The sequence below is a fragment of the Hoplias malabaricus genome, chromosome 17 (genome assembly GCF_029633855.1).
Source record: "Hoplias malabaricus isolate fHopMal1 chromosome 17, fHopMal1.hap1, whole genome shotgun sequence".
In the NCBI taxonomy this organism is placed as follows: Eukaryota; Metazoa; Chordata; class Actinopteri; order Characiformes; family Erythrinidae; genus Hoplias; species Hoplias malabaricus.
The window spans coordinates 8,883,306-8,906,251 of NC_089816.1; the positions used below are offsets into that span (position 1 = coordinate 8,883,306).

The 22,946-nt window shown below is 39.0% G+C and overlaps 2 protein-coding genes across 2 annotated transcripts; one reads left to right on the forward strand and one right to left on the reverse strand.

Annotated features, from left to right (window-relative positions):
* Positions 1-320: 320 nt before the first annotated feature.
* si:dkeyp-115e12.6 (centromere protein F) lies at positions 321-19,089 on the reverse strand. The gene is made up of 16 exons (XM_066649748.1): positions 18,929-19,089; positions 17,681-17,913; positions 16,156-16,352; positions 15,746-15,849; positions 15,459-15,499; positions 14,186-14,456; positions 11,448-11,629; positions 11,151-11,276; positions 10,700-10,828; positions 8,336-8,458; positions 7,019-7,154; positions 3,603-6,136; positions 3,134-3,342; positions 2,771-2,909; positions 1,592-2,453; positions 321-1,353 (listed from the first exon to the last, which is right to left on the reverse strand). The coding sequence occupies exons 2-16, from the start codon at positions 17,843-17,845 to the stop codon at positions 1,226-1,228; spliced, it is 5,346 nt and encodes a 1,781-aa protein (XP_066505845.1). The 5' UTR covers positions 17,846-17,913; positions 18,929-19,089; the 3' UTR covers positions 321-1,225.
* Positions 19,090-20,789: 1,700 nt separating this feature from the next.
* On the forward strand, positions 20,790-22,680 carry zgc:162144 (RD3 domain-containing protein). Its single transcript, XM_066650080.1, has 3 exons — positions 20,790-20,879; positions 21,082-21,377; positions 22,065-22,680. Exons 2-3 carry the CDS (start codon positions 21,082-21,084, stop codon positions 22,435-22,437), a joined length of 669 nt encoding a protein of 222 aa, XP_066506177.1. The 5' UTR covers positions 20,790-20,879; the 3' UTR covers positions 22,438-22,680.
* Positions 22,681-22,946: the final 266 nt, after the last annotated feature.

Genomic DNA, 22,946 nt, shown 5'->3' on the forward strand with positions numbered 1-22,946 from the left:
AATTACAGGTGAAATAGTAGGAATCTTTCCCAAATAAGTATAATACTGTACATGTCCATTCTTGCACAGAATATATAATTATTTTCTCAATAAGCAATCACCTGTTACTATACTGCAACTAATCTCCAGAGTTCTTAAACAGATATATGTTTCTGTGAATATATCCCTGAGAAATTACTTATTTTTTATATAGATATTTAATCAGATGATATGCAATAAGCAAATAGCATACAAGTTGAAATTTCAATGTCACCTCTAAGACTTTATTAGACTTGGTGTGTTCTCAAAGTACAGGGAAAAAAACAAAACAGTCAAGTGTTCTTTAAACATAAAGACAATGCACTCTGGAAATAATTAAATCTTCCATTTAATTATTTAAAATAATAATAATAATAATAATAAATAATAATAAAAAAGGGGAAAATGTATTTTCTAAGCATTAGAGATTAGAGTTTCTCTGACATAAAAAAAAACATATTAACAAAACATGAACTCATCTCACAGCTGTACAGAAAAGTTTGATTCCATATATTAATTTAGTCAAAAATAAAGTACAATTCGAAAACTAATCTAGAGTCTTGTTAAAATAAGATCAAGCAGGCACTGTTAAGCAGCCAGATGAGAGTGTGTACATGTACTTCAACACTGATCACCATACAAGGAGCGGAAACAGGCCCAGGTTTGTCTGAGTCATACTCCACATACGCACACCCACCTAAAGTTTTTATTCTACCATATTCACAGCAATCAATCTAACGGAGCAAATCCTAAAAACAAAAACAAACTATAAATAAGCATATTAACAAAATTCAAGTTTGTTAAAAAAACAACCTAGCATATCTCAAGTCTATGTAAACATATTTGCACAAAAAATAAATAAGGCTTTGCTTTATTTTTTAGCATGTTAGTGGTCTCTCAAAAGTTGAAATACATACATTTGTAACTTTAAAATGCTATCATTCATTACGGAGTCTTCAAGGTGGGTGTGGGGGAGAAAAGAAGCCTTTAACATTCCATGTGAGAAATATAGCTTTAAGACAGCTTTCCCTGCAAAACTCAATAACAGTCAAGCCTCAAGACATTTAATAGTGTGTAAAGTGGTTAAACGGATATCCCAATAAAGGGAAGCAATGTAACAAAGATTTTATTGCACAGAGAGATTAAACAGTTGTATTAGAGTGTGAAGCTTATGAAATCAATCAACAGCAAGAGGTTGATGAAGGTACTATGGTTCAATATCTTCCTCTACTTTTTTGAGTGGCTCTCTCAGTGAAACTGGCAGTGCATCTGTTCCCAAAAGCCCCCTGCGCAAAACATATGGACAGGCCAGACCACTGGGGATATCAGCAAAACCTAGATAAGAGAAAGGAGGAAAACACAAGAAAGAGAAAGAGCTTTTCAGTTCAAAATCAGGTCATGAAAAACATATATGGGGGTGGTCCGATACAGATGACGACCGCATTTAACACAAGCGTAGATGAAAGACATTTTCTATAACTGCATCATCTAAATAAGGAAACAAACATGCCTTTGCTGATCAAATTAACTTTGCTGAAGCAAACCGTTACCAGTCCAGTATAATCATGCTCACCTTTCATGACAACTTCTGGCAGGCCATAGGGTTCGTATTCTGTGTCGTCGTACGCTGCAGACATGCGACTTCGGTTTCGTCTAATGCGCTCAGCTAGGTGAGCAGGATTAGCTGGAATGGGGAAGGCACCAGAAAACAGGAGTTTCTCCGGGTCTGTTGGTGGGGCAGGAGAGGTGGGAGGAGAGTCAATTGATTCCTCATCCTCTTCCTTAGGCTGCTTTACCTCCTCAGCCTGGGTCTGAGTGCTAGCGTGCAGTAAGACCACTGTCCTCTGAGGCGTAATGTGCTTTCCAACATCTACCACGTCACTTGGACTGCATTTTTCTGTTTGAGTGGACATAGTCTTCATTTCTTTGGTTGATGGTTGGTCTGCTGTTCCTGTGACCAAAGCGGTGCCTGATTTTTGACTTTCGCCAGTAGCAAGACACTTCATTACAACACCATTCTGTGCAGAGTTTTCAGTTTGTCTCCCAGGAGCAGCAGCTTGTTCTGTAACTTTTCCAAAATTTTGATTATGTATAACTGTGTCACCATGATGAAGGTTAGATTTCTGGGGGTCTCTCATTTCTGCTTGTTCTGTAACAAACTTTGTGTCAGGTATTGTATACTCTGATTTGAATATGGCTGTACAATCCTCTAGGATTTCTTTTGCAAAAGTATTTTCCTTGGGCTGAGCCTCAGAACTGATTGAGACATTTTCTAGAGCATCCTCTCTTTCTTTGTTCTGGTGACTGAAATCGTCTTTAATGCCCACCATTTGAGAAGATGAAAGAAGAGCTGTGCTTTCTACATCCGGGGATGTGATTTCTTTTTGCTGTATGTTGGCTTCGGTTGCTGTGCTGCCATCATCTGTAATTAATTCCTGGGGAACAAGAACACAGTTTGACTGATGCAAAATGCTGCTCTTGTAGCACATCAAAAGCTATTCAACTTGCAATCATGCCATGAAAGCATCATTTAAAGGTTACAATTTGATATTCTTTAAAAAAGAAGAAATAAATAAAAAGAATGCTATCGAGTATATAAAGAATATAGTGGACATCACATGCAAAACTGACAAATGTTACAATTTTACATTTCCATTTCAACATTTTGGGCATCTATTTTAAGATTTTAAAAACCATATTTAAATCCTCATTATCTTACATAATAAAACATAAATAAGTAGTCATCATTTACCTTGGCCCTGAGAACAGATTGAAAGCTTCTTAACGTCTTCTGTGATAAAAGCTGATTATCTCTTTCATCGTGTCCAGCCTCAGGGTCAAAATAACCCTTAGTCTGAGAAAGATCCCCATGTTCCCCAACACTCCTGAAACTGACAACACAGACTAATATTCAGCGTCAAAGCCTATGCACCTACAGCACAACATAAACCCTCCTGACCCAGCACCTGTCTTTACTGTCCCCAAACATCGCCAATCATTTCAAGTGCCCTACAGTTCATTTATAAATATATGTCCGAAATACACAGACTATAGCTCACAGACTCACTTTAACTGCAGGTTTATCTACAACAAATGCCAGTCAAACAATGGCTACCTGCTCTGCTGACTAAGTGTTTGTCGACCAGTGGGGCTGCATGAGAAAACTAGCTGGTCTTCTCTCACAAGGAATCTGGGGCTACCACTGCTAAGGTCCTCCACACACTCCCCTGTAGATGAGGCAGACAGTCTCCAGATTTGTAGCTCCTCAGCTTGTTCCCTGTTGTGTGCAGAGAGGAGCTGAAGCTTTGCCTCCAGGGCCTGAACCTGCGTGAGAGAGTGAAAGAGAGAGAGATACTAAATATCTCCATGGCTCACCATACCCGTTCCGATGCTTTCGAGTGTGAAGCATCACTGGTTAGTGCAAGCTAAACCTATCCACAACAATAATGGTGGTAGGCTTTATATTTTTCTGATGTGTTGACACAGGAAAAATAAATGATTGAATGAATAAATAATTAAAAAACAAAGGTTGGAGAAATAAAGCCAAAAAAAAGAAATAAAAGAAAAAAAGATAAAATAAGTACCTGTTTCTGAAGAAAGTGAACCTGTGTCTCATCTTCACTTTTGCCATTTATCATTTCACCTTCCTCCTTGCTGTCTCTCTCTCCATTTTCAGAACTCTCACAAACTGCCACTGCCTCCTTCAGCCAAGGGGAATCACTGTCAATGGGTTCACCAGTGGCTCTATTCTCTACTTTAGTGTTTGTCAAATGGAAAGACCCATGTTGTGTCAGCAGGGAGTTTTGTGATGCCTGTGTTTCATTTTCTATTTCTTTCCATTTTGATTTCAGCTGTTCATTTTCTTGTTTGAGGGTCAGAAATTCCTCCTTGGAAACTTCTTGCAGCTGCACAGTCAGCTGGTTATGTTTAACTTTCAAGAGCTCATTCTGTGTTCCATGCAAATCGTTTATTGCCATTTTCAAGCCGCTGACATCATCTGTGGGGTATTCCATAAGGCTGTGTGGGAATTCAGAAATATCTGATTGTTCCATTGACTTGCTGGGACTTGAAAAAGTGAAGCTCTCTGACTTCTCCGAGTTGCTCTGAACCATATCGTTGCTGCCTTCCTGAGCAGGAGTAATTGGTTGCAATGGTCCCTTCATTTTAGTGTTTTCAGCATTGAAGGAAGAATCCCAACCGTGTTCATCTGAGGTGAATAGTGACACAGCTTCTTTAGAATTTATAGGCAATTCACAAGTTCTACTCCTAGGATGACAATTTCCATCATCTACATTTGCAGAGAATTGTGAATCTAACTGCAGTGGTTTGTTTTTCATATTGAGAGATTCTTCTTTAACCATGCTTTGGGCATCAGCAATCACACTGCTGGTCACTAAAACACAGTCTGAGTTCTCAAAAGCTTCTGCGGCTTGTTCAGTGCTAGATTTCACCAGCTCCCTCTTCTGTTTATCTGCTTTGAGTGAGGCAATTTCTTTTTGGCAGCTTTGCAGTTCCTCTCCTTGTCTAAAGAGGGCATTGTCTCTTTCTTGTAGTTCCCTCAAGAGGTCGTCAATATGCTTGCTCTGCTTTTCAAAAGCAAGTGTTAACTGCTGTGTCTGACTAGTGACCTGGTTCTGAAGAATGTCCAGCTTTTTCTGTGCCTTTTTTGCCTTCTCTGCTTCCTTGTCTCTCTGAATTCGCACACGTTCCAACTCCAAGACCAGAACTGTAGTGTCATCCAGATCAGTGCACTCTTTGGGTTTTTCTTGACTTCCAACATTTTTTGTTGAGGTACTGTCCCCTGTGCTCTTTTGCAAAATTTCCACAGATTTGTTACAAGTATCAACATTTATCAGAGACGTTATGGTGGTTTCCTTAGACAGCGTGGTGTTCTGAAGGTTTGCAGACTCACAGAAGGATACATTATTAGTAGCAGATGAAGTAACATTATTTTCAACATCTGTAGTTTTTGATTGGTTTCCAAGCTGTAGATAGGTCAAAGGCAAGTTGTCTTTTATATTTCTATTTTCAAGGGCAGCAGATAGTTGTAGCCTACCTAACTCTGCTTGAAGTTCTGCCATTTTAAGACCTTCATGTTCCCTGGATTTAAGTAGTTTTTTCTCCTCCTCACTCTGTCTTGCTCTCTCCTCCCGTTCCTGAAAAAGCTCAGACTGAAGCATCGTAAGTTCCTTTTGAATATTTTCCCTTTCTCCTTCAAGCTGTTTTACCTTCTCTTCCGTCTCAGCTAAGTCTTCTTTAAGCTTCACAATCTCCTCTTTTCTTTCCATTTCTCCTATCTCTTCTTCCTCCTGTCTTTTTTCAGCTTCCTTCTCCAAAGCAGCTACCACTACCCTGAGTTCTGCACTCTCCTTCTTTTCCTGTTCCAGCAAGGTCTCCAGTTTGCTACCTTTCTCTTTTAACTCTTGGGCTTTGGCACGATGTTGCTCTGTCTGGCTTGAGTGCTTCTTGCTCAGCTGCTTCAATTTGGTTCTGGCCTCAGCTTCTGCTCGCCTCTGAGTTTCAAGATCATCCATACGTTTATCAAGCTCTTTCTTGACATCCCTGAGCTCTTCCCGTAGAACAGCATTCTCTTTCGTTAACTCTTTGAGGGAAGATAAATCTTGTTTCTGTCCTTGATGTACAGACGTTGAGTTTTTGTTTCCTGAGTCACAACGAATATCTGTCTGTAGAAAGCCTTCATCTTTAAACAGGCGCTCACTCATTGAATCAGACATATAAGAGTCTGTGTCTGTATCTTCTATCCCAGTGTCTTGTTCAGTGATAGAGCTCTCAATGTCAATTTCACCAGGCCTTTCTGCTCTGTGCTGGTTTCCTTTATGACCTTTGGTGCTTACTGTCACAGAGTCTTCAGATCCAAATTCACTGATGTGTTCCGACTCAATTCCCTCTGCAGGTTCTCTGTCAGGGGGATAGGGTAATGTCTCTGGTCTGCCAGTATCTCTTTGTCTTCCAGGTTTTGGAGGTCTCTTTCTCTGGGATGAGTATTGGTGAGGTGGAGTGCGATCAGGATGGACAGAGAGAACAGGAGGGAAGTTGTCCTCAGTAACAGGAGTGAAGCTGTGAGAGACTAACGGTGGAGGAGGAGCTGAAAGTTGGGCTACATATGAGATGAAGAAAGACAGGAAAAGTGACAGCTAATATATGGAATAAGGTATGGTTTACATCCTATGCAGAGCTGTACAAAATAATATACACACACTATATATATATTTTATATTTTTTTTTTCTTTTGCCAGAGGACAAAAGAACGTTGGTACTGACCAGAAGACATTAACATTAGCCAACTGCTGTAATCAATATATATTTCGCACTCTTTCTAAATTATTGTTGACTCAATAATTACAGCTTCTGATTTTGGTTGGTTTGCTTGTTTTTCATTGCATATTAATATGGTATGTAAAAGATTAGCTAAAAGTAGTTGGTGAAAGTCATGGTATCTTTAGTGTCGCTAAGTCAGAGTAAACATGTTTAAAATTTGTAAAATGCACAGACATATGCCTTTGGGACGGGCATTTCTAGACTCCTTCTTTTACTGGGGAACATACAGAAATTAGAGGGAAGCAGCTTTACACCTCTGCTCTCAGTCGTAGGATCACAACTATTAAAAAGCCAAACTAGTAAAAAGCCTTTTAATTCCAAATACATTAAGTGACTAACACTAAATTGAGCGATATCCTGCCAACTAGAAAAACTACAGTCACATTTCTTCTCATGCTATCACTACCTGCCTGTTGCATGTTCCTTTAAAACATTACAAATGTCCATTAATCTGTGCAAAACTGGCTCTGACTGAATTTTAGATTTAGTGCATTATACGCCATACTTTAAAATGAAAAAAAAAATAAAAATAAGGAAAAAAGAAAAGTAGTCAAATCTTGCCCAGCAGGTGGAAGCACTAAGACATGATATAGTGCGGATACAAACATCAAATGTGCATGTGGAAAAAACACATTAAAATTACTCTTCCTCTTTTCCTTACCCTGCAGTTCTTTAATGAGCTTCAGTGCTTCAGCTAACTCCTCCGTCAAGTTCTTCACTTCTGCCTCCAGGCTTTTCTCTTTCTTCTTAAGTTGTTCCAAATTTACTCTCAAGGCCTCACTTTCCCGCAATGACTCCTACAGTCCAAGATGAAGGGTGTATTAAGAGTCTCAAATGTGGAATTCAATAATTAATCATTTTAAAGTTATGTACAGGACTGTACTGCCTGCTGTCACAATTAATATTTCGACTGGGTCTAGTCATAATTCAAACCGTACAACACTTAAAAATATATTCCAAACAAACATTGAAAAAGGCTATTAAGGCAGATTATTTCAAGACAATAAAAGGGACTTCCCTAGAGAAAGGCTCAACCCTTACCACACCAAAATACACATGCTGTGGGAATGCCCATACAGACAATCAATAAAATAAAGCATTTTAATATAACAAAAAGGCCTATCATTGTTATAGCTGTGCTCTGATGATCTTATATTATGGCATAAGGACATTGCAATAACACTCAATACAGGAAGGCTGCGTTTATATTCCACATTCTCATTTTCAAATACAATTCCTAGGATTTAAACAAATTTCATTTTGACTGGATGAACATAACTAAACAGTGTAGGCGTTACACATAGAAAATGTCACTGTGCAGTAGGTACTACCATCACTTAGTATCATTAGCAAAAGCAGAAATACTGCTGAGTGTTAAGTCAGTAGGAGATAATGGCATTATTATCTTGTGTGTATTTCTGCTGAGTCATTAACGGCAGTTAAAGTTGCCCAGACCCCACCCCTTAAAAAGTTAAAGTTGCCCAGACCCCACCCCTTAAACAATGAGCACATAAATGTTTTACAATAATAGCCTGTTTTTGATATTGTGCCTTTAAAGGCTGATATTTGTAAGTGATATGTGTTAATTTGCTGCTGTGTATTGTTGTAGACAGTCACAGTCAAAGTTTAATATAATCCAAAAGGCAGGGGGGTGGTGTATCTCATTTTTATTATTTTCATTTCCAGTTTACCCTTTCCCATCAGTTTTATTGAGGCACATGCCAGCATGTGTATACTATACATCCTTCTTAGTTTGACTACTTTTTATATACTTTCGAGACAAAATTGCTCTAAATTTGTAGGGAACCAGTGGAACAAGTTAAACTATTTTTTTATAAATACTTTTTTTTTTTGCTACAAAGATTATGTTTATTTATTGCCTGTGTGTGAAATGAATATGTTACTGCCTATATTTATAACAATGATATTAAATGTGACCCCATTTTTGTGCACATGTGAATACAGGGTGGTGGCGTACTGTAAGTTTTGCTTGTGTCTGAGTCTCTTTCTTTTGACTGTCAGTGAGATCGGACTGTGCGCTCTTCAGCTTGGCCTGCACTTCCTCCAAGTCCCTCTCCACTGCTTGCTTCTGCAGAGACAGCTGAACAGAGACACAAATACAAATACACAGATAATTAGCCAACTGAACACAAGGAGAGTGAACAAAGGAAAAGGGAATCTAAGCATTTTGGCAAATGGGGAAGTGAACAGTGAGAAATGTGGAAAAGTGGAGTGTATGGAACAAAGAGAAGCTAAAGGAAGACATAGGACAAAGACTAATGCTTGAGGCTAAGGTGTGGCAAAAATGACTCATTCCAACAAATTATTTATGAAAAGCTGGCCACCATGCTCTCCATAGTGACACAATTATCACAGTCACTGCAAAAATTGTATGTCCATGCTGAAGTATGAAGATTAGACATAAATCTAATCAACAATGGTATTAGCTTGGGTTTTGTCCTACATGGGGAGATGGGGTGCTGTAATTACATTCTGGTGATTCGCAGAGATTTCAGTCAAAATCTGCCATGTGAGTAATATTAATAAACTGTGCCTGCATGTTAGCAAAGATTCCTGCAGCTTTCATTTTCTAAACAAACCATGAAAGTAAGCTCAGTTTATAAAAATCCCACAAAAAAGCCAATGTTATTCATTATTAAATATCATATCATCATAGCACCATATAATTCCTATAAAAATAGGGAGGCACTGATGATTTATTTACTGTAGCCCAAATTAAAATGTGTACAGTCCTTTACTGTATGACTCTGAACAATAAACATTAACACATGGGACCCTGTAAAGGTCTGATTTTTTGAGGTTATTGTGATTCACAAGTCAATAAAAATGCTCAGAACGTGTTGCATTCACTTAAAATCATAATAGATTAAATTAGGTACTTTGAGTTCAGCAACTGAATTTAGAAACTTTTTGGTTAAAAATAAAGTAGCTACTCCAAAACTGACCATCAAAATTAAAGATAATTTGTGGGTAACTATCCCCCCATGTCAAACTAATTCCATCTGAACAGTACTTGTGACACAAAACATGAAATACAACATTTATGGATTCAGTACCATGGTCATGTTCAAGAAGCTCCACAAACATATCTGTACAAACCAAGTAGCATGAATTGATACCACATGCCAAACCATGCATTCCAAATGACAAAAGTCAAAGTATTAATACACAGAAAACTTTTCCAGTAAAACAGTGTACAGGCTGCCAAGCTTATAAATAGTTTAATGTATTCCTCTAATTTAAAGATGCTGAACTAAAGAAAATACAGGAGTGTGGAGCCAAGTACCAGTTGCTCTACAAACATAGTCTGGAATATGAAAGGAAAAAAAATAGATAGTCAGATAAACTATGTGTATAACTATGTGATAACTCTTCTGAGAAAGCTGCAGACCGTGCTGCCATTTGCTAGGAGTGGTAACAGTACATTTGTGTTTTACTCCTTAACAAACAAAGACAGAAGAGTTAAACAAATTTCCACTCCTCAAACTGAAAAACATTACATTTTCTTGAACACCAGTTTACAGAAGGCCAGCTGGGCATGCAGTTTAAAGGCCTTTGGCACTCCACTTACTGACTGACCCCTTCATCAAGCTCGGACTACACCCTTAAATAATTACTACTGACAGAGAAGAAGAGAGAGCACAAGAGAAAAAGACAGCGAGAAATAACTAGTTTAATCAAATCACACAGAGATCACAACACTGACCTTGACTCAAGTGCCTTCTGTCACAAAGCCAAGAGGAAGAGAAGGAAAAAGAAGGAGGGAAAGCTTGACAGAAGGAGAGAGAAGAATGTGAAAAAGAAGGGGTGAGCCCCCGTAGCAAAACAGGGGAAAAAGGTGACATTAGTGCATTGAACTGTGGGGCGCACTCTGAAACTCCCAAAGAGACAGAGATAGAGCGGGTGAGAGACACAAATGAGAGTTACAAATGATATAACTACTGAATAATTGTTTAATTCCTATAACGTTTTTGTACAAAGAAAGCATCAGAAATAAGGAGTATGAGAGAAACAGGACAGAAACTGTCAGAAATAAAAAAAAAAAACAATACACCATTAAAATTATATTAAAAAGTATTATAGTATAAAAAGTAAGAAAAGAGTTGGGTAGAGAGAGAGGGGTAGAGAGAGAGAGAGAGAGAGAGAGAGAGAGAGAGAGAGAGAGAGGGAACGGCTTTATATAACAAGGGTTTAAGGAAGTGTTCAGAACAGCTGTGCCTGCAGTATATTACATCATGTGTCCTCAGAGTGTTTGTCGCACTGGATCTGTGCAACGTGAGCTTATGAACGGGTTGTGTTAGTGTTTGTATCTGTAGAATACCTTGTCGTGTTGTGCCTGTAGTGTGTTGTGTGCTGTTCGGGCTTGCTGTATCTCTTGGTTAAGTCTGTTGTTTTCCTGCTGGTGCTGCTTCTCCATTGACTGCCTTTCTCTCTGCAGTTCTAACAACTCCTACAAAAGGGAGGGGGAAAAAAATCTGCAAAATTCACAATCGTCCATTCAGCCATCCAAGCATTTATCAGTGAATTCATACCTAATATTTGGATTTTAAAAGATTAACAATTAAATTTTGGCATAATTTTGGAGAAAATGTAATTATAGTGAAAGGGTATATAGTTTTAAAAAAGTTTTTATTTCCTTTTTTATATATTATATTCCATTCAGGTTTTGACATGACAGCACAAACAAACAACTGTCATAATTACTACCATTATGAGCACTGTACACAGCTACCTATTTACTCTGTTGCATACACACAAACACAGTTACACACTTTCTGATGATCTCTCTCCATGTCCTTCCTGCGCAGCTCAGCATTGCATCGACTGGTCTCAGCATTTTGCCTCTGGCACTTTAGTTCCTCCTGTAAATGCTTCACTCGCTGTTCAGCTGCTTGGGCCTACACATATATACGCAATTAATGTCAACAATGTTTTCTCCGAGATGTAAAGACATATTTTGTGAGTAAGCAAAAAAACACAGATATAGATATCTTTGGCCATTTTGGCCCAGTCAGCATTAGAAACTAGCAAATGAATATTAAAGTCATTCCTCATGCACATGTGCTCACCCGGTCCCCCTCCTGTGCGATACGTGTTTGAGCACGGGCCAACTCATCTTTGGAGCGAGCGAGATTCTGCCCTTTCATGTCTACATCTTTCTGAATCTGAGAAAGACGCGACTCAGTCTCTCTCAGTCTCTCCTTCTCCACCTGCAGCTCCTTCTGGAGCCCAGATACCTTCATACACAGATCTAAGAAAGAGAGAGAGAGAGAGAAAGAAAGACTCCCATAGTTTATTATTAATTTAAATGTTAAGGCTAAGCTTGACTGATGAATAAGCAAAGTAACGGCATAGGCTGTTTCTGGCGAATGGCGATTGTTTCTGGACCAACGTAAATTAAATGCATATTTTCTTGTTTATAATTAGGATCTAACCTTGCTCTTACCTGCCAGCAAGGAAAACCTTTAAGCAGAAATGGCACTTGCAAACTCAATGGGAACAATGCAGCTATACGACAGGAATGTATACTGAACTGGAGAATCGGAACAATGTTTATATGAAGACTGAGATTCTGTTATTTATTTGTGCATGGTACATGAGAAAGCACTTATCTGTCAGCAAAGCATGGTTTAACAAAACAACTACTACATTATTGTGTTAAAATATAATCAGTTATCATAATTTTAGGCCCCAGGCATATCATCTTTACAGAGTCCAATTCATATTCATATACAACAACATCCACTTAGAGAAAATTTGTTTGTTTGTAGAAGCCAACAAATGTCTTCCTATACTGCAGTGTGGTGTCCATAGATTTCCAGGAACAGTGAAAGAGGACAAAAGCAGATTACCTCAGCAGTGACTACACACATCCCCCAACACAATGCAGAGCATTCAGATCTCTCACAGTGCTAAACAAACTCTACTGTGTGCACACACACACACACACCTTCCTGTCTCAAATGCACACAAACCACCCCTTCAGCCATAAAACAGAGGCATATGCAGATAGCACTTTTCCATAATAAAACCAGCAATTCAAAGAACCATAATCAAGCAAAATAGAATTATAAGAATTAAATACAACTCAAAGTTGGAAAGTTAAATAATGATGTTATAAGCTTAGCATCTCATACGTACCATAATAGTATAAAGCCATATTTAAATTTACCAATTCATTGTTTATTATCAGTTGGTTATCTCAGAGTTAAAAAAGGTGCCTGAAAACAAACAAAAAAAAAGTTACTGTTCTATCCTGTGGAGCTTTTGCCCTGTCTGAATCCCAGTGGTGTCGCAAAGAAATGCAGGTAATATTGGCTAGGTGATATATTAGCCAGGTTCTAAAGACTACAAAAGATTTCAAGATGTTGATTTGTAAATGCAGTATATAACTTAATTCAGCAAAAAAATAACTTAATTAAAAACGAAAGTATATATCTCAAATTCACACTTCCTTTCAGATCCTCAGCTGGCACTTATAAATAATTTATAATGCCAAAGACATCCGCAAAGAACCAACTGTGATGAGGAATATTTAAGCCGTCATGGCATTTTAAGTAGCAACCAGAATTACAACCTTTTGCCTGAAACTGACACACACAACACATTTCCGTTTAAATGAATTGCCATATTTCCTACACATATACACTAATCAGCCCTGGTCCGGCTGCATGTGGCTGTAAAACAAAACACAATACACTACCAGCTAAAGTCCACAGTTCTAATATTTAACTCCTATTTCCCAAGTGAATGAGACAAACACAATAAGATTTTTTTCCTTTTGACATCACAATGTCTTATGACACATTACAAAAATAGCTCGATGACAGGACAATGTTTATGTTCTTACTGTAAAATCCTAATTCTCCACAAATCTTGTTCCTCTGTGTCAGTTGAAGCAATATCTCATTTTTACTAATATGCAAAGCAACATTCAAAAACATGCAACTGCCCCTGACCATAGACAAAGTGGCTACCATGGCAGCACACTACAAACACTCTTTGAACCAAGAGAAGCTTTGATTTGTGATCGACACGGACCGTGAAGCAGCTAATGGCAGTGAAATAATCAGCTCACTGCACCTGCTAATTTATTTTAAAAGGAGATGTAATTAAAAAACAATGAGTGCAAGAACACATTCATTTTGTGATCTGGAGTGACTACCATCCCACAAACTGTGATATAAATGTAGCCTAGTCAGTTTTTGTGATCTACAAAAGTTTGAAAACAAGAGAAAGCACTGATTTTGTGTGTGTCAAACATTAGAATTGTCCTGCCTCGTCCGAGTCTCTCCTTTCACAATGCTGGGCCCAATTTTGAGAGTGTGCAAAAACGAGAATTAACTTAGCAAAACAAACGACAGGCATGGAGAAATAAGAGAACTGATTAAATGTGGCAAAAAGGAGATCAAAAAAGAAAGAGAAAGTGAAAAGCACTAAAAAACCCCCAGTAAATTTACTCCCTGCACCCCACGGCTGAGGGCCTTGCACTGAATATATCTGTGGCCCATTCTGATTTTAAAAGAACGGGTACTGCGATGGGATGTTCTGAACAGGGCTGTTTAGCTAGGGGGAGATGGCTGTTGTGCTTGATTTTTGAGGCATTCTGGTCAAAGCATGTCACCCCAGAGAAATATAAAACTTGATAAAAGGGTATAATCTGCTTTAAATTTATTTTACCCACTATGTTCATTCCTTTTTTGTTTGTTTGTTTTAAATGGAGGATGGTATGTGCATTACATATATAATTTTTATATCAGGCATTCTTTGACCATTCTGACTTGTTCACTGTATTGGCAGCACTTACCATCCCTTTCTTTCCTCAGAGACTCCTCTGTTCCATTATCACGTGAATTCAAGCCATCACTGGAGGACGAGGAGAAGGGAGTGGATGCTGGTCGTCCTCTGGGAACAGGCCTTGTGTCATCCCGTTCCCACGGAAACAAAGAGGAGTGAGTACGCCCCTCTGATTGGAGAACACCCCGCCGGAGGGATGGAGTTTTGTAAGGTTGCTGTGGTAACTGTGATGAAACTCCACCCTCTAAAGGTTTAGGGCTGTCTCCAAAGAGCAGCTGTTGCTATAGGGGATTAAAACAAGGGTGAACAGTTAATAACAAGGGTAATAGGGTAATTAGAACAGGTTTAATAAAGAGAATTTTGCTTTAAAATTCATTAACCATTTGTCATTTAATTTTAAACATAGTCTTAGTTCTGAAGTGCACAAAGCCCTAGATACAAGAAGCAACTAGATACAAGTAAATCAGCAGGACCTGATTTTTAAATGTGTGTTGGCTAAGGGGTTTTAAGTCTTTCTCCTTGATGATAGCTAAGGCTGTACACCAAGGCTCAACGAAGGCTTACGAATTCAAGAATGCACTTAAGCCCTCAGACACTTACTACTTTATTTTTCCACTTAATACTTGAAATTATGGTCTGGGGACCATGGGGAGGGAGAGTGTGTAGGAAGTCACAAGAAAGCTCCAAATCATTTTGTGCCTCCATTCAAATTTGCAAGTTTTATTCAGGTAAATTAAATTTAATTCCTTTGATTCAGCCATTGGTAATTACATTGACATTACAGAAGATAGTTGGGCTTCCTCAGAGCCTGCAGCTTGATAAAAATTATATGTGAGTAAGTTCATACAAATTTATTGTGCTAATCATGCTTGAAATATCAAAATACATATCTTCTGAAGAGTTCCAGTGTGCAAACTAAATTAGGAAAACAAGCTTTTAGTTTTCCTGCACTATTAGACTAGAATTTGGCACAGAAAGTTTCAAAACTACAGGAAATTGTATCATTAAATAATTTTAAGAACATTCTTCAGATAGTGGAAGGGGGTAAAATTGTACATAAATGTTTTAAATGAATTATGGAGGGTTGATTGTTGATTTTTGTTTTATGTTTGTTGTCTCAAACGTTTTATGTACTGTTGCCTATATTGGCCAGGACTCTCCTGTAAATCAAATTTTAAATCTCTGTAGGATTTATTTTCCTGGTTAAATGTAAGGTAAAAAACATCTATAAAGCCCTGAGTGAATCAAAAATCAAACTTGAGATACTGTTTGAGGAAACTTACTCTGACATGGTCACCCTCTCCTCTAAGAACACTCTTACCACCTGCAGAGTTACAAGCAAATAGAAATTACATCATATAATGAAAAACAATGTAGCATAGTAAACCACTCTGATGAAACTGAACAGACAGTACTAATTTTACAAGATGGGTTTAGGTCTTTGTGCATCACATTAAATGGAAAATGGTGGACAACGTTACAAAACAGATTGAGTATGAAAAATAACATGATGAGATGGTTCAGAAATAAAATACAGAACAGAAAACATGATAGGCCAAAAGGAACACACCATTTTGATCCCATGGTGAGTTCATGTTCCAGCATGGAGTAGAAAACATCATGGATTCCCCTGAGACACTCTCCTTCTGCAGCTTCTCTAGCTCTGCCTCAAGTCTGGGGGAGGGAGAGTGTGTAGGAAGTCACAAGAAAGCAAATAATTTTGTGTCTCCATTCAAATTTGCAGGTTTTATTCAGGTAAATTAAATTTAATTCCTTTGATTCAGCCATTGGTAATTACATTGACATTACAGAAGTTAGTTGGACTTCCTCAGAGCCTGCAGTTTGATAAATATTATATGTGAGTAAGTTCATACAAATTTATTGTGCTAATCATGCTTGCTAAATTTGTATATCAAACAGTGTGTACGTCTACATCACTGGTTAGTCTCCTGCATGTAAATGAGTGTGTAAGTTTCTCACCGTTTTACTTCATGCGTGAGCTTCTGTGTAATTGATTTGGCCGACTCCAGCTGGTTCTCAAGAGCGCACACCTGAGCTGCTTTTGTCTGAAGCTCTTGTATCAGACGCTCCTTTGCCCGTGCCTCTGCCTGAGCCCCATCTCTAACTCCCACTAGATCCCTGTGCACTGCTGCCAGCTCTACACGCACCTCTTCATACTGAGACAGGGCCAGAGCAGTGTAAGAATAAAAAAAATACAAAAGGACCTGCGCAAACCATCATAAGTAAAGTAGGCTACGATACTGTGTCGGAAAAATGTCTAACATATATTATAAATAAATAAATAAAAATCATAATAATGTATTCACAAACAAACAAACAAACAAACAAATAAATAAAAGCACTCCAGCTTGAGCTAATTGCATGACTGGTTAAGACACCAAAATCTGCACATTGTTTAAACATAGGATCTGGCAAATTTTTCATGGGCACAACCCACATACTCAGCTCATCTGCTCATCCCACAAATGCATGTTCCTTACAAATGTGATACCATTTAAAATGGAAATTAACAAAAAGTATTTTTACAACAAAGATATAATCTACAAAACACAAATGTCCTTACTTTTTGTGCTGTTTACATTAGTTGTGTATTTGTTATTTTGGAAGTCATTGTTCCATTGTGCATCTAAAATATTTTAATTTTGTTTGCTACTTTTTTTTTTGCCAATTCTGCACATATAAAATGAATTCTGAATAATTTCATTAGTGTGTACTTTCACAGAAAGAACCCTCTATGACTCTCAGTGCATCTGCATGTTTAAAAATGTTAGGAGACTTAATTCTATTGCACAATCTTTCTTCTCGCTGTGTATGTAATTTACACAGTCTGATGCATACTTGATTATCTCCTGTCTCAATGATGAAAGGTTTAAGATCTCTTAAATCTCACACTGACTCTATTGGCAAAGAAGTCTTCCACTTCTTAAAGTTATTAGAAGCATTAATCCATATTTACATTATAAAGGGTTGACCCTGACTTTTGAACAGTATAGTTATATAGTAAAGTATAGTTACATGTCAGATTTATCCAAAATCAGTTCCACAAAGCAAAGATAATTTGTTCAACTGACTCAGCTCACAGCCAGCTGTATGCTTGACTTGGCATTAAACAGAATAAATACTCTACATTCACCTATTGCTTCACCTAGCCCTACATGAGCCTTGTAATCACAGGGATAACTTGATGCTTGGTATTTATAAGTGCATTAGACTGTCTTTTCAGTTAGAAATGTTGCTTCATCTATATCAACTACTTCAGTAACCTGCTTAATTGATTGTGGTTGGTTAGTTAATATTTAACGGCATATCTGCCCATAGGGCCACATTCATGGCAAGAAAGGCAGTAAGATGTTATTAATGTACTAATACAGCTTTATTTTAGGTTTAATTGAACTGATCTTCAGTTATCTGCATTACAATTCTTCAAGCAGTTAATCCAGTGTGTTCAACAACTTCACAGAGAAATGACACAAAATAATGCTACCTTTTGCTTCTGTTTGTGCAGGGCTGTCTCAGAGTTGTCCAACTGGAGTTGCCTCTGCTGTTTTTCTCGGGTCAGTTTCTCATTGTGCGCCTGAAGCTCCTGAACCTTCTGCAGGACACGGCCAGAGAGACCTGCGGTCCAGTCCTCTGTGGCCCAGCTCATCATAACACACGCACTCACCAGAGCAGTGCTACAGAAATCCACAGAGGGTTACAAACAAGCGATTCTCAGTTCTAGGAACAAAGAAAAAGAAAAAACCTATAAGAAAATATGATCCCATGAGAGAGAAGGTAGCAGCATATTTTATTTCACATTCTTGAAAGAAGTCAATGCAGAGATGTGTTGTGCCTCAGGGAAGTATCACTATGTCCCAACTTGGTTCCAACTTGAAATATCAGTCATGGAGGGTGACTACATCATATTCTGGCAATACAAATACAAGCTTGTTCCTCCAGTCTGAAGACATGCAAGAGTGAATGTTTTCACACTTATTTATATTTTTATTCAGGTTTTCATGGAAATTCACTCCAGGGAATTCTGGCAGATTACATAAACAACACAATACATGCTACACGAAACGTCACTCAGAATGGAAAATAAGGGAATCTAATGCTTTTAGCTGAAATCTGAACTGGCCTTTTGAAAGAGAGTGATTAAATGGAGGATGTTTTTCACATTTTATTAGAAAGGTGTTGTACACTGACAGGAATGTTGTAAATCCGGATCATGACTTAAACAGTAAAGTTCAAATCTAAATTTGAAGAGCTCATAGGCAGGTGGACATTTGCTCACGGTGATTAGCAAAACAAAGCAAAAAGCCTCGTGGTACCCCCTGCCAATAAAAGAAAGCAGCCTAAAAGCTACATTGCTGCTTTGGCGTGGGTTGTTTACAGACTCCTCCAGGTCTGACGTTTTGCTGAAGGACACCAGATTTGGATTTATATTATTCCCTGGTCTGATCTGAATTGATGATCATTAACGTCAACATTAGGATTGAAAAGCAACTCAAATGGACGATAGGTTCACGTTACTGAGCAGGCAAAGAACCATACGTTGTGGGCTTACTGCCGTTATTAATACAGCGCAATGGGAACAGATAAATAAATAAAATCAACTACAAAGTACCACGTCCTCAAGGCCATGTCCGAGGCTAACAGCCAGTCCAGTTCAAACGCTGAGGTTAAACTATAACACAAAGTAACATACTTTTGTTAGCTTCGCTAGCAAATGTAATTGGGGGTCACTTACCGCCACTTTTGGGATACGTAAATCACTGCAATAACGCGCACGTTAAAACATTTAACACCAGAGATAACATCTAGCCGTGGTGTTTAAACAGGTCGCGTTTGAAAACTAAACAAAGCACACGATAACAAAGCTAAACAAATCCCGCGATACGCCGCACTCGGCGCGGTTCGTGCGCTCCGGCAGCAGCCTTGAAAATTCGATTTGACACGAGGCGGAGGGATGACGTAGTATGAGGGCGGGGCTTAGGTGAATGTATTTTACATCTCAACCAGAAGAGGGCAGAACACAACACTAATACGAGTTGCCATATTAATTGCTGAAGGCATCCATAGTCATAGTGATTTCAACTAGTTTTAGGTGCACACTGTGTTCTGTCGAGTGACTGAGCTTCATCAGGTGCGGTTCAGGATGAGCTGGAGAAGTGACCTGTGCCCAGGTGAAGACTCAAAGGGAACTTGCACAAAGTACTAAATGAAATGCATTCATTCATTATCTGTAAGCCCTTATCCAGTTCAGGGTCGCGGTGGGTCCAGAGCCTACCTGGAATCACTGGGCGCAAGGCGGGAGTACACCCTGTAGGGGGCGCCAGTCCTTCACAGGGCAACACAGACACACACACACTCACACCTACAGACACTTTTGAGTCGCCAATCCACCTGCAACGTACGTTTTTGGACTGTGGGAGGAAACCGGAGCACCCGGAGGAAACCCACGCAGACACAGGGAGAACACACCAACACCTCACCCACAGCGGGAATCAAATCCACAACCTCCAGGTCCCTGGAGCTGTGTGACTGCGACACTACCTGCTGCACCACCGTGCCGCCCACTAAATGAAATTGTGCTGCATAATTGTGACATAGTTTTGCTTACTAAAAGCTTGTGAATTTTTAAGGGAATATATCCACAACCACATCCGTATGCTTTAAAAGGCAATTGAGCAATTTGTTGTTCAGCAGCAAACGTGAGGTTTCAGTCATAAAATGTAATGGCCATTTGCAGTGATATGGTAACACAACACAGCCTTATTAACTACTCTAGCATTTCCTGTAGTCTGTGTCCATGGAGTTCATGGAACTGCAGTATAATCCTTATTAATACAAACAGAGTATAAATTCCAGTTAATGCTGAGCTGAGTGGAAACACATACAGTAACCAGAATACTGTCAGACGACTGTCTGCCACAGCTATGGGGTGCTCATAGACAGTCTGCATGGGATAGACGAGTTCTGATTAGGATGATACTTATGTTATGTAATCTATACAAGGATTATGTGCTTGGAATAATGAATGTACTATTCATATCTAAAGATAGACTACACCGTGAAAGAGTTTTCACAGTCACTATGATGAAATCTGTTTTCTTTCCAAATAAAGCAGAGAGGACATGCCATCGGCTCGAAACCTTTGGTGATTCCAGCATTTCGTATATGGCACTTAAATGTTAAAATTACTAAATTACATTTTAAAATGCATGGAATATATATTACACATTACAAACATGCTAAAAGCATGTCATACAAGCATATATACAAATATAGTAAACTACATATTTAATTTAGTATAGTCTATAAGACTTGAACTGTGTCTTTAGATTTTAGCGAAGTTTATGTAGGAAAAGTGTTACAACAAATATAACTATCTCTCTCTCTCTCACACACACACACAAACACACACACACCTACCCAGAGAGGCTTAACTAGGCAGGTTAGTCATGGCTGTCACATGTATTTATACAGGATTATTCTCTTATTTTAACTGATTACTACACAGACCAGAGAGGCTGTCTGACTGGTGCAAACCAAAGACTGGATGTGTATTGTCGTATGCTGTGAAACATTTTTATTTCAGTTAATTTACATGTGCCAGGAAAACAAATACTTGGACTGTTGACACCTCAGTGGGATTACATATCTACAACTGTGAACCAGAAATCCTGAAAATTCAAAAGGTAAGATAAGTTCAGATATGTTTTTTATAACAAGATACTAGACACCGAGTCAATATTACCTTAAGTTTTGTCTTTTTGCAGAAATCAAACCTCCCCAGTCTGGAATCCATTAGTAAATCTGAGCTCTAATATGAGATTAAAAGGTTGAAAAATAAGAAATAATTGTTTAAGAATGATAAAACGAAGGCACTTTCTGTCACAGATGTTCCCATGGTCTGCTGTGTTCTCGCTGGAGCCCAAAGTGCCAGGCCAACGCACTCCAGAGGAGCTGGTCACCAACACTCTGATGCTGGAGCTGGGGGCCATGGTGAAGAGAACAGAACGTATCCGTCTAGAGAGGGCCACAGAGGTCCGACGTCGTCGTGGCTCAGCAGACTACAGCTGGCTGGCCGGCCCTCAGCCCCATGTCCCCTACGAGCTCACACCAGGAGATGTGCTGGACCTACAAGAGCTCTGTGCCCAGATACCTCCTTCTCAGTGTGGCCCAGTCATTGTCAGGTGGGGAACATAAAGATCATAAACGCTGGTCATCTTTTAGAGTATATTTAAATCACTTAATGCAAATTGTTGTATTTACTTCTTGTTTATTATTGAAAATATGTTACATTCTAAATTATTTCGTACAAAAAATAAGTCACATAAGTGTCTAGCCACTAGTGTACGAGTAACATTTACTTAGTGTTAGGTACTTAGTATTCTGAGCTCTTACAGAACACGTTGAAGCCTTTGATCTTTCTAATCAAATCTGTATCCATTAGAAACAGAAATAAATCGTTTCACTCAAAAATACATTATAGAGCAGAACAAATTGAAAATAAATTATATATACACACTTTTATTTAGTTTCATATGTCTTAATAATTCTGTATTATGACACTTGTGTTGGTTGAGCCTTGTTTACTATTGTGAGATATGCTGGAGGTTTAACATTTTAGAAAATTATAGAAAAGGCAAGGATTAGATCTAACCCAGTTCCCTTAATTACACAGTATTTTTTTTCTCTGCTATTTGTATCTCATATTTATTAGACACGTTTAATTATACTTAAGCGGCTATAACATGGGGAAATAAAAGACTTTAACTAGAGAAGGGTTCTTAGCCTCATTGTCCTTTGGTCACAGCACACTGAAGGCTGAATGACATTTGTCTCGGTTTTGTGACACTTATGTTCTGTGTGATGTTCAGGTTCCGTAAACTGGTGACGGAGTACGAGCCTGAGGTGCACGAGGTGTCGCAGCTCTTCCGCTCCGTGCTGCGCGCATGCCTGGACGAGGCTCGCGGAGACGCTGAGCTCCAGGCCCGGAACGGCCGCTGCGATAAGCCGCGCAGCAAGAGCCTGTCCTTCGTCACTTTCCGTTCAAGGCTGCGCATGCTGAGCCGAGGCAGGGGCAGCTTCGGCGGCTCACGCGGAAACCTGCAGGAGGAGCCCGCCTGGTCCGATGAAGAGGAGGAAGAGGAGGAGGTCGCGGGCCACGCCGGCACAGTAACGAGGCCGAGGAGGGGGAGGAGCCAGAGCATGCCCGAGATCATCCCAATGGAACAGGCCGCTCAGAGCTGAGGTCAGAGGGAGGAGAAAGGTGTGGGAGATGGAAAGAAGGCAAGGGAGAAGAGGTCAGAAAGAGAAGCAGAGAGACGCTGAATCCCAAATGGCTCTCCAATGAACATATGAAGAACGGTTTGCACCAACAGAATTCCACCAGGCGTGTAGGATGTGGTGAATAGGGAGCCATTTGCGATTAGGTTTGGGATGAGAGAGAGAGGGAGATATTTTGATATGCCAGCTGGCTCCCTACAGGACTTGTTCACTGCTTAATAAGGGGGCAGGGGGATATTTGGGATTCTGCCCAAGAGGGGGAAAAAATAATAAAAAATAAAAAAAACTACATGGGATTAAGGAAAACTGAATAAGTACACAGAGGATGAGAAGAAAGTAAAAATCTGAGCTATTACTTACAGTGATATTCCCCACATGTGCTTATCATACCAAACATTATGAAAGTATGTAGTAGGCCTTAGACTAGTGACTTTTGAAATCTCAAATGTTTGTACATGTTGTAAAATGTCATT

Coding starts and splice junctions, on each gene's coding strand:
- zgc:162144 (XM_066650080.1), top strand. CDS start 21,082: ATGTTCCCATGGTCTGCTGTGTTCTCGCTGGAGCCCAAAGTGCCAGGC. Junction 21,378..22,064: donor TGTGGCCCAGTCATTGTCAG/GTGGGGAACATA, acceptor TGTGATGTTCAG/GTTCCGTAAACTGGTGACGG.
- si:dkeyp-115e12.6 (XM_066649748.1), bottom strand. CDS start 17,845: ATGATGAGCTGGGCCACAGAGGACTGGACCGCAGGTCTCTCTGGCCGT. Junction 7,155..8,335: donor AGACACAAGCAAAACTTACA/GTACGCCACCAC, acceptor CTTGGACTGTAG/GAGTCATTGCGGGAAAGTGA. Junction 3,343..3,602: donor TTCACTTTCTTCAGAAACAG/GTACTTATTTTA, acceptor TCTCTCACGCAG/GTTCAGGCCCTGGAGGCAAA.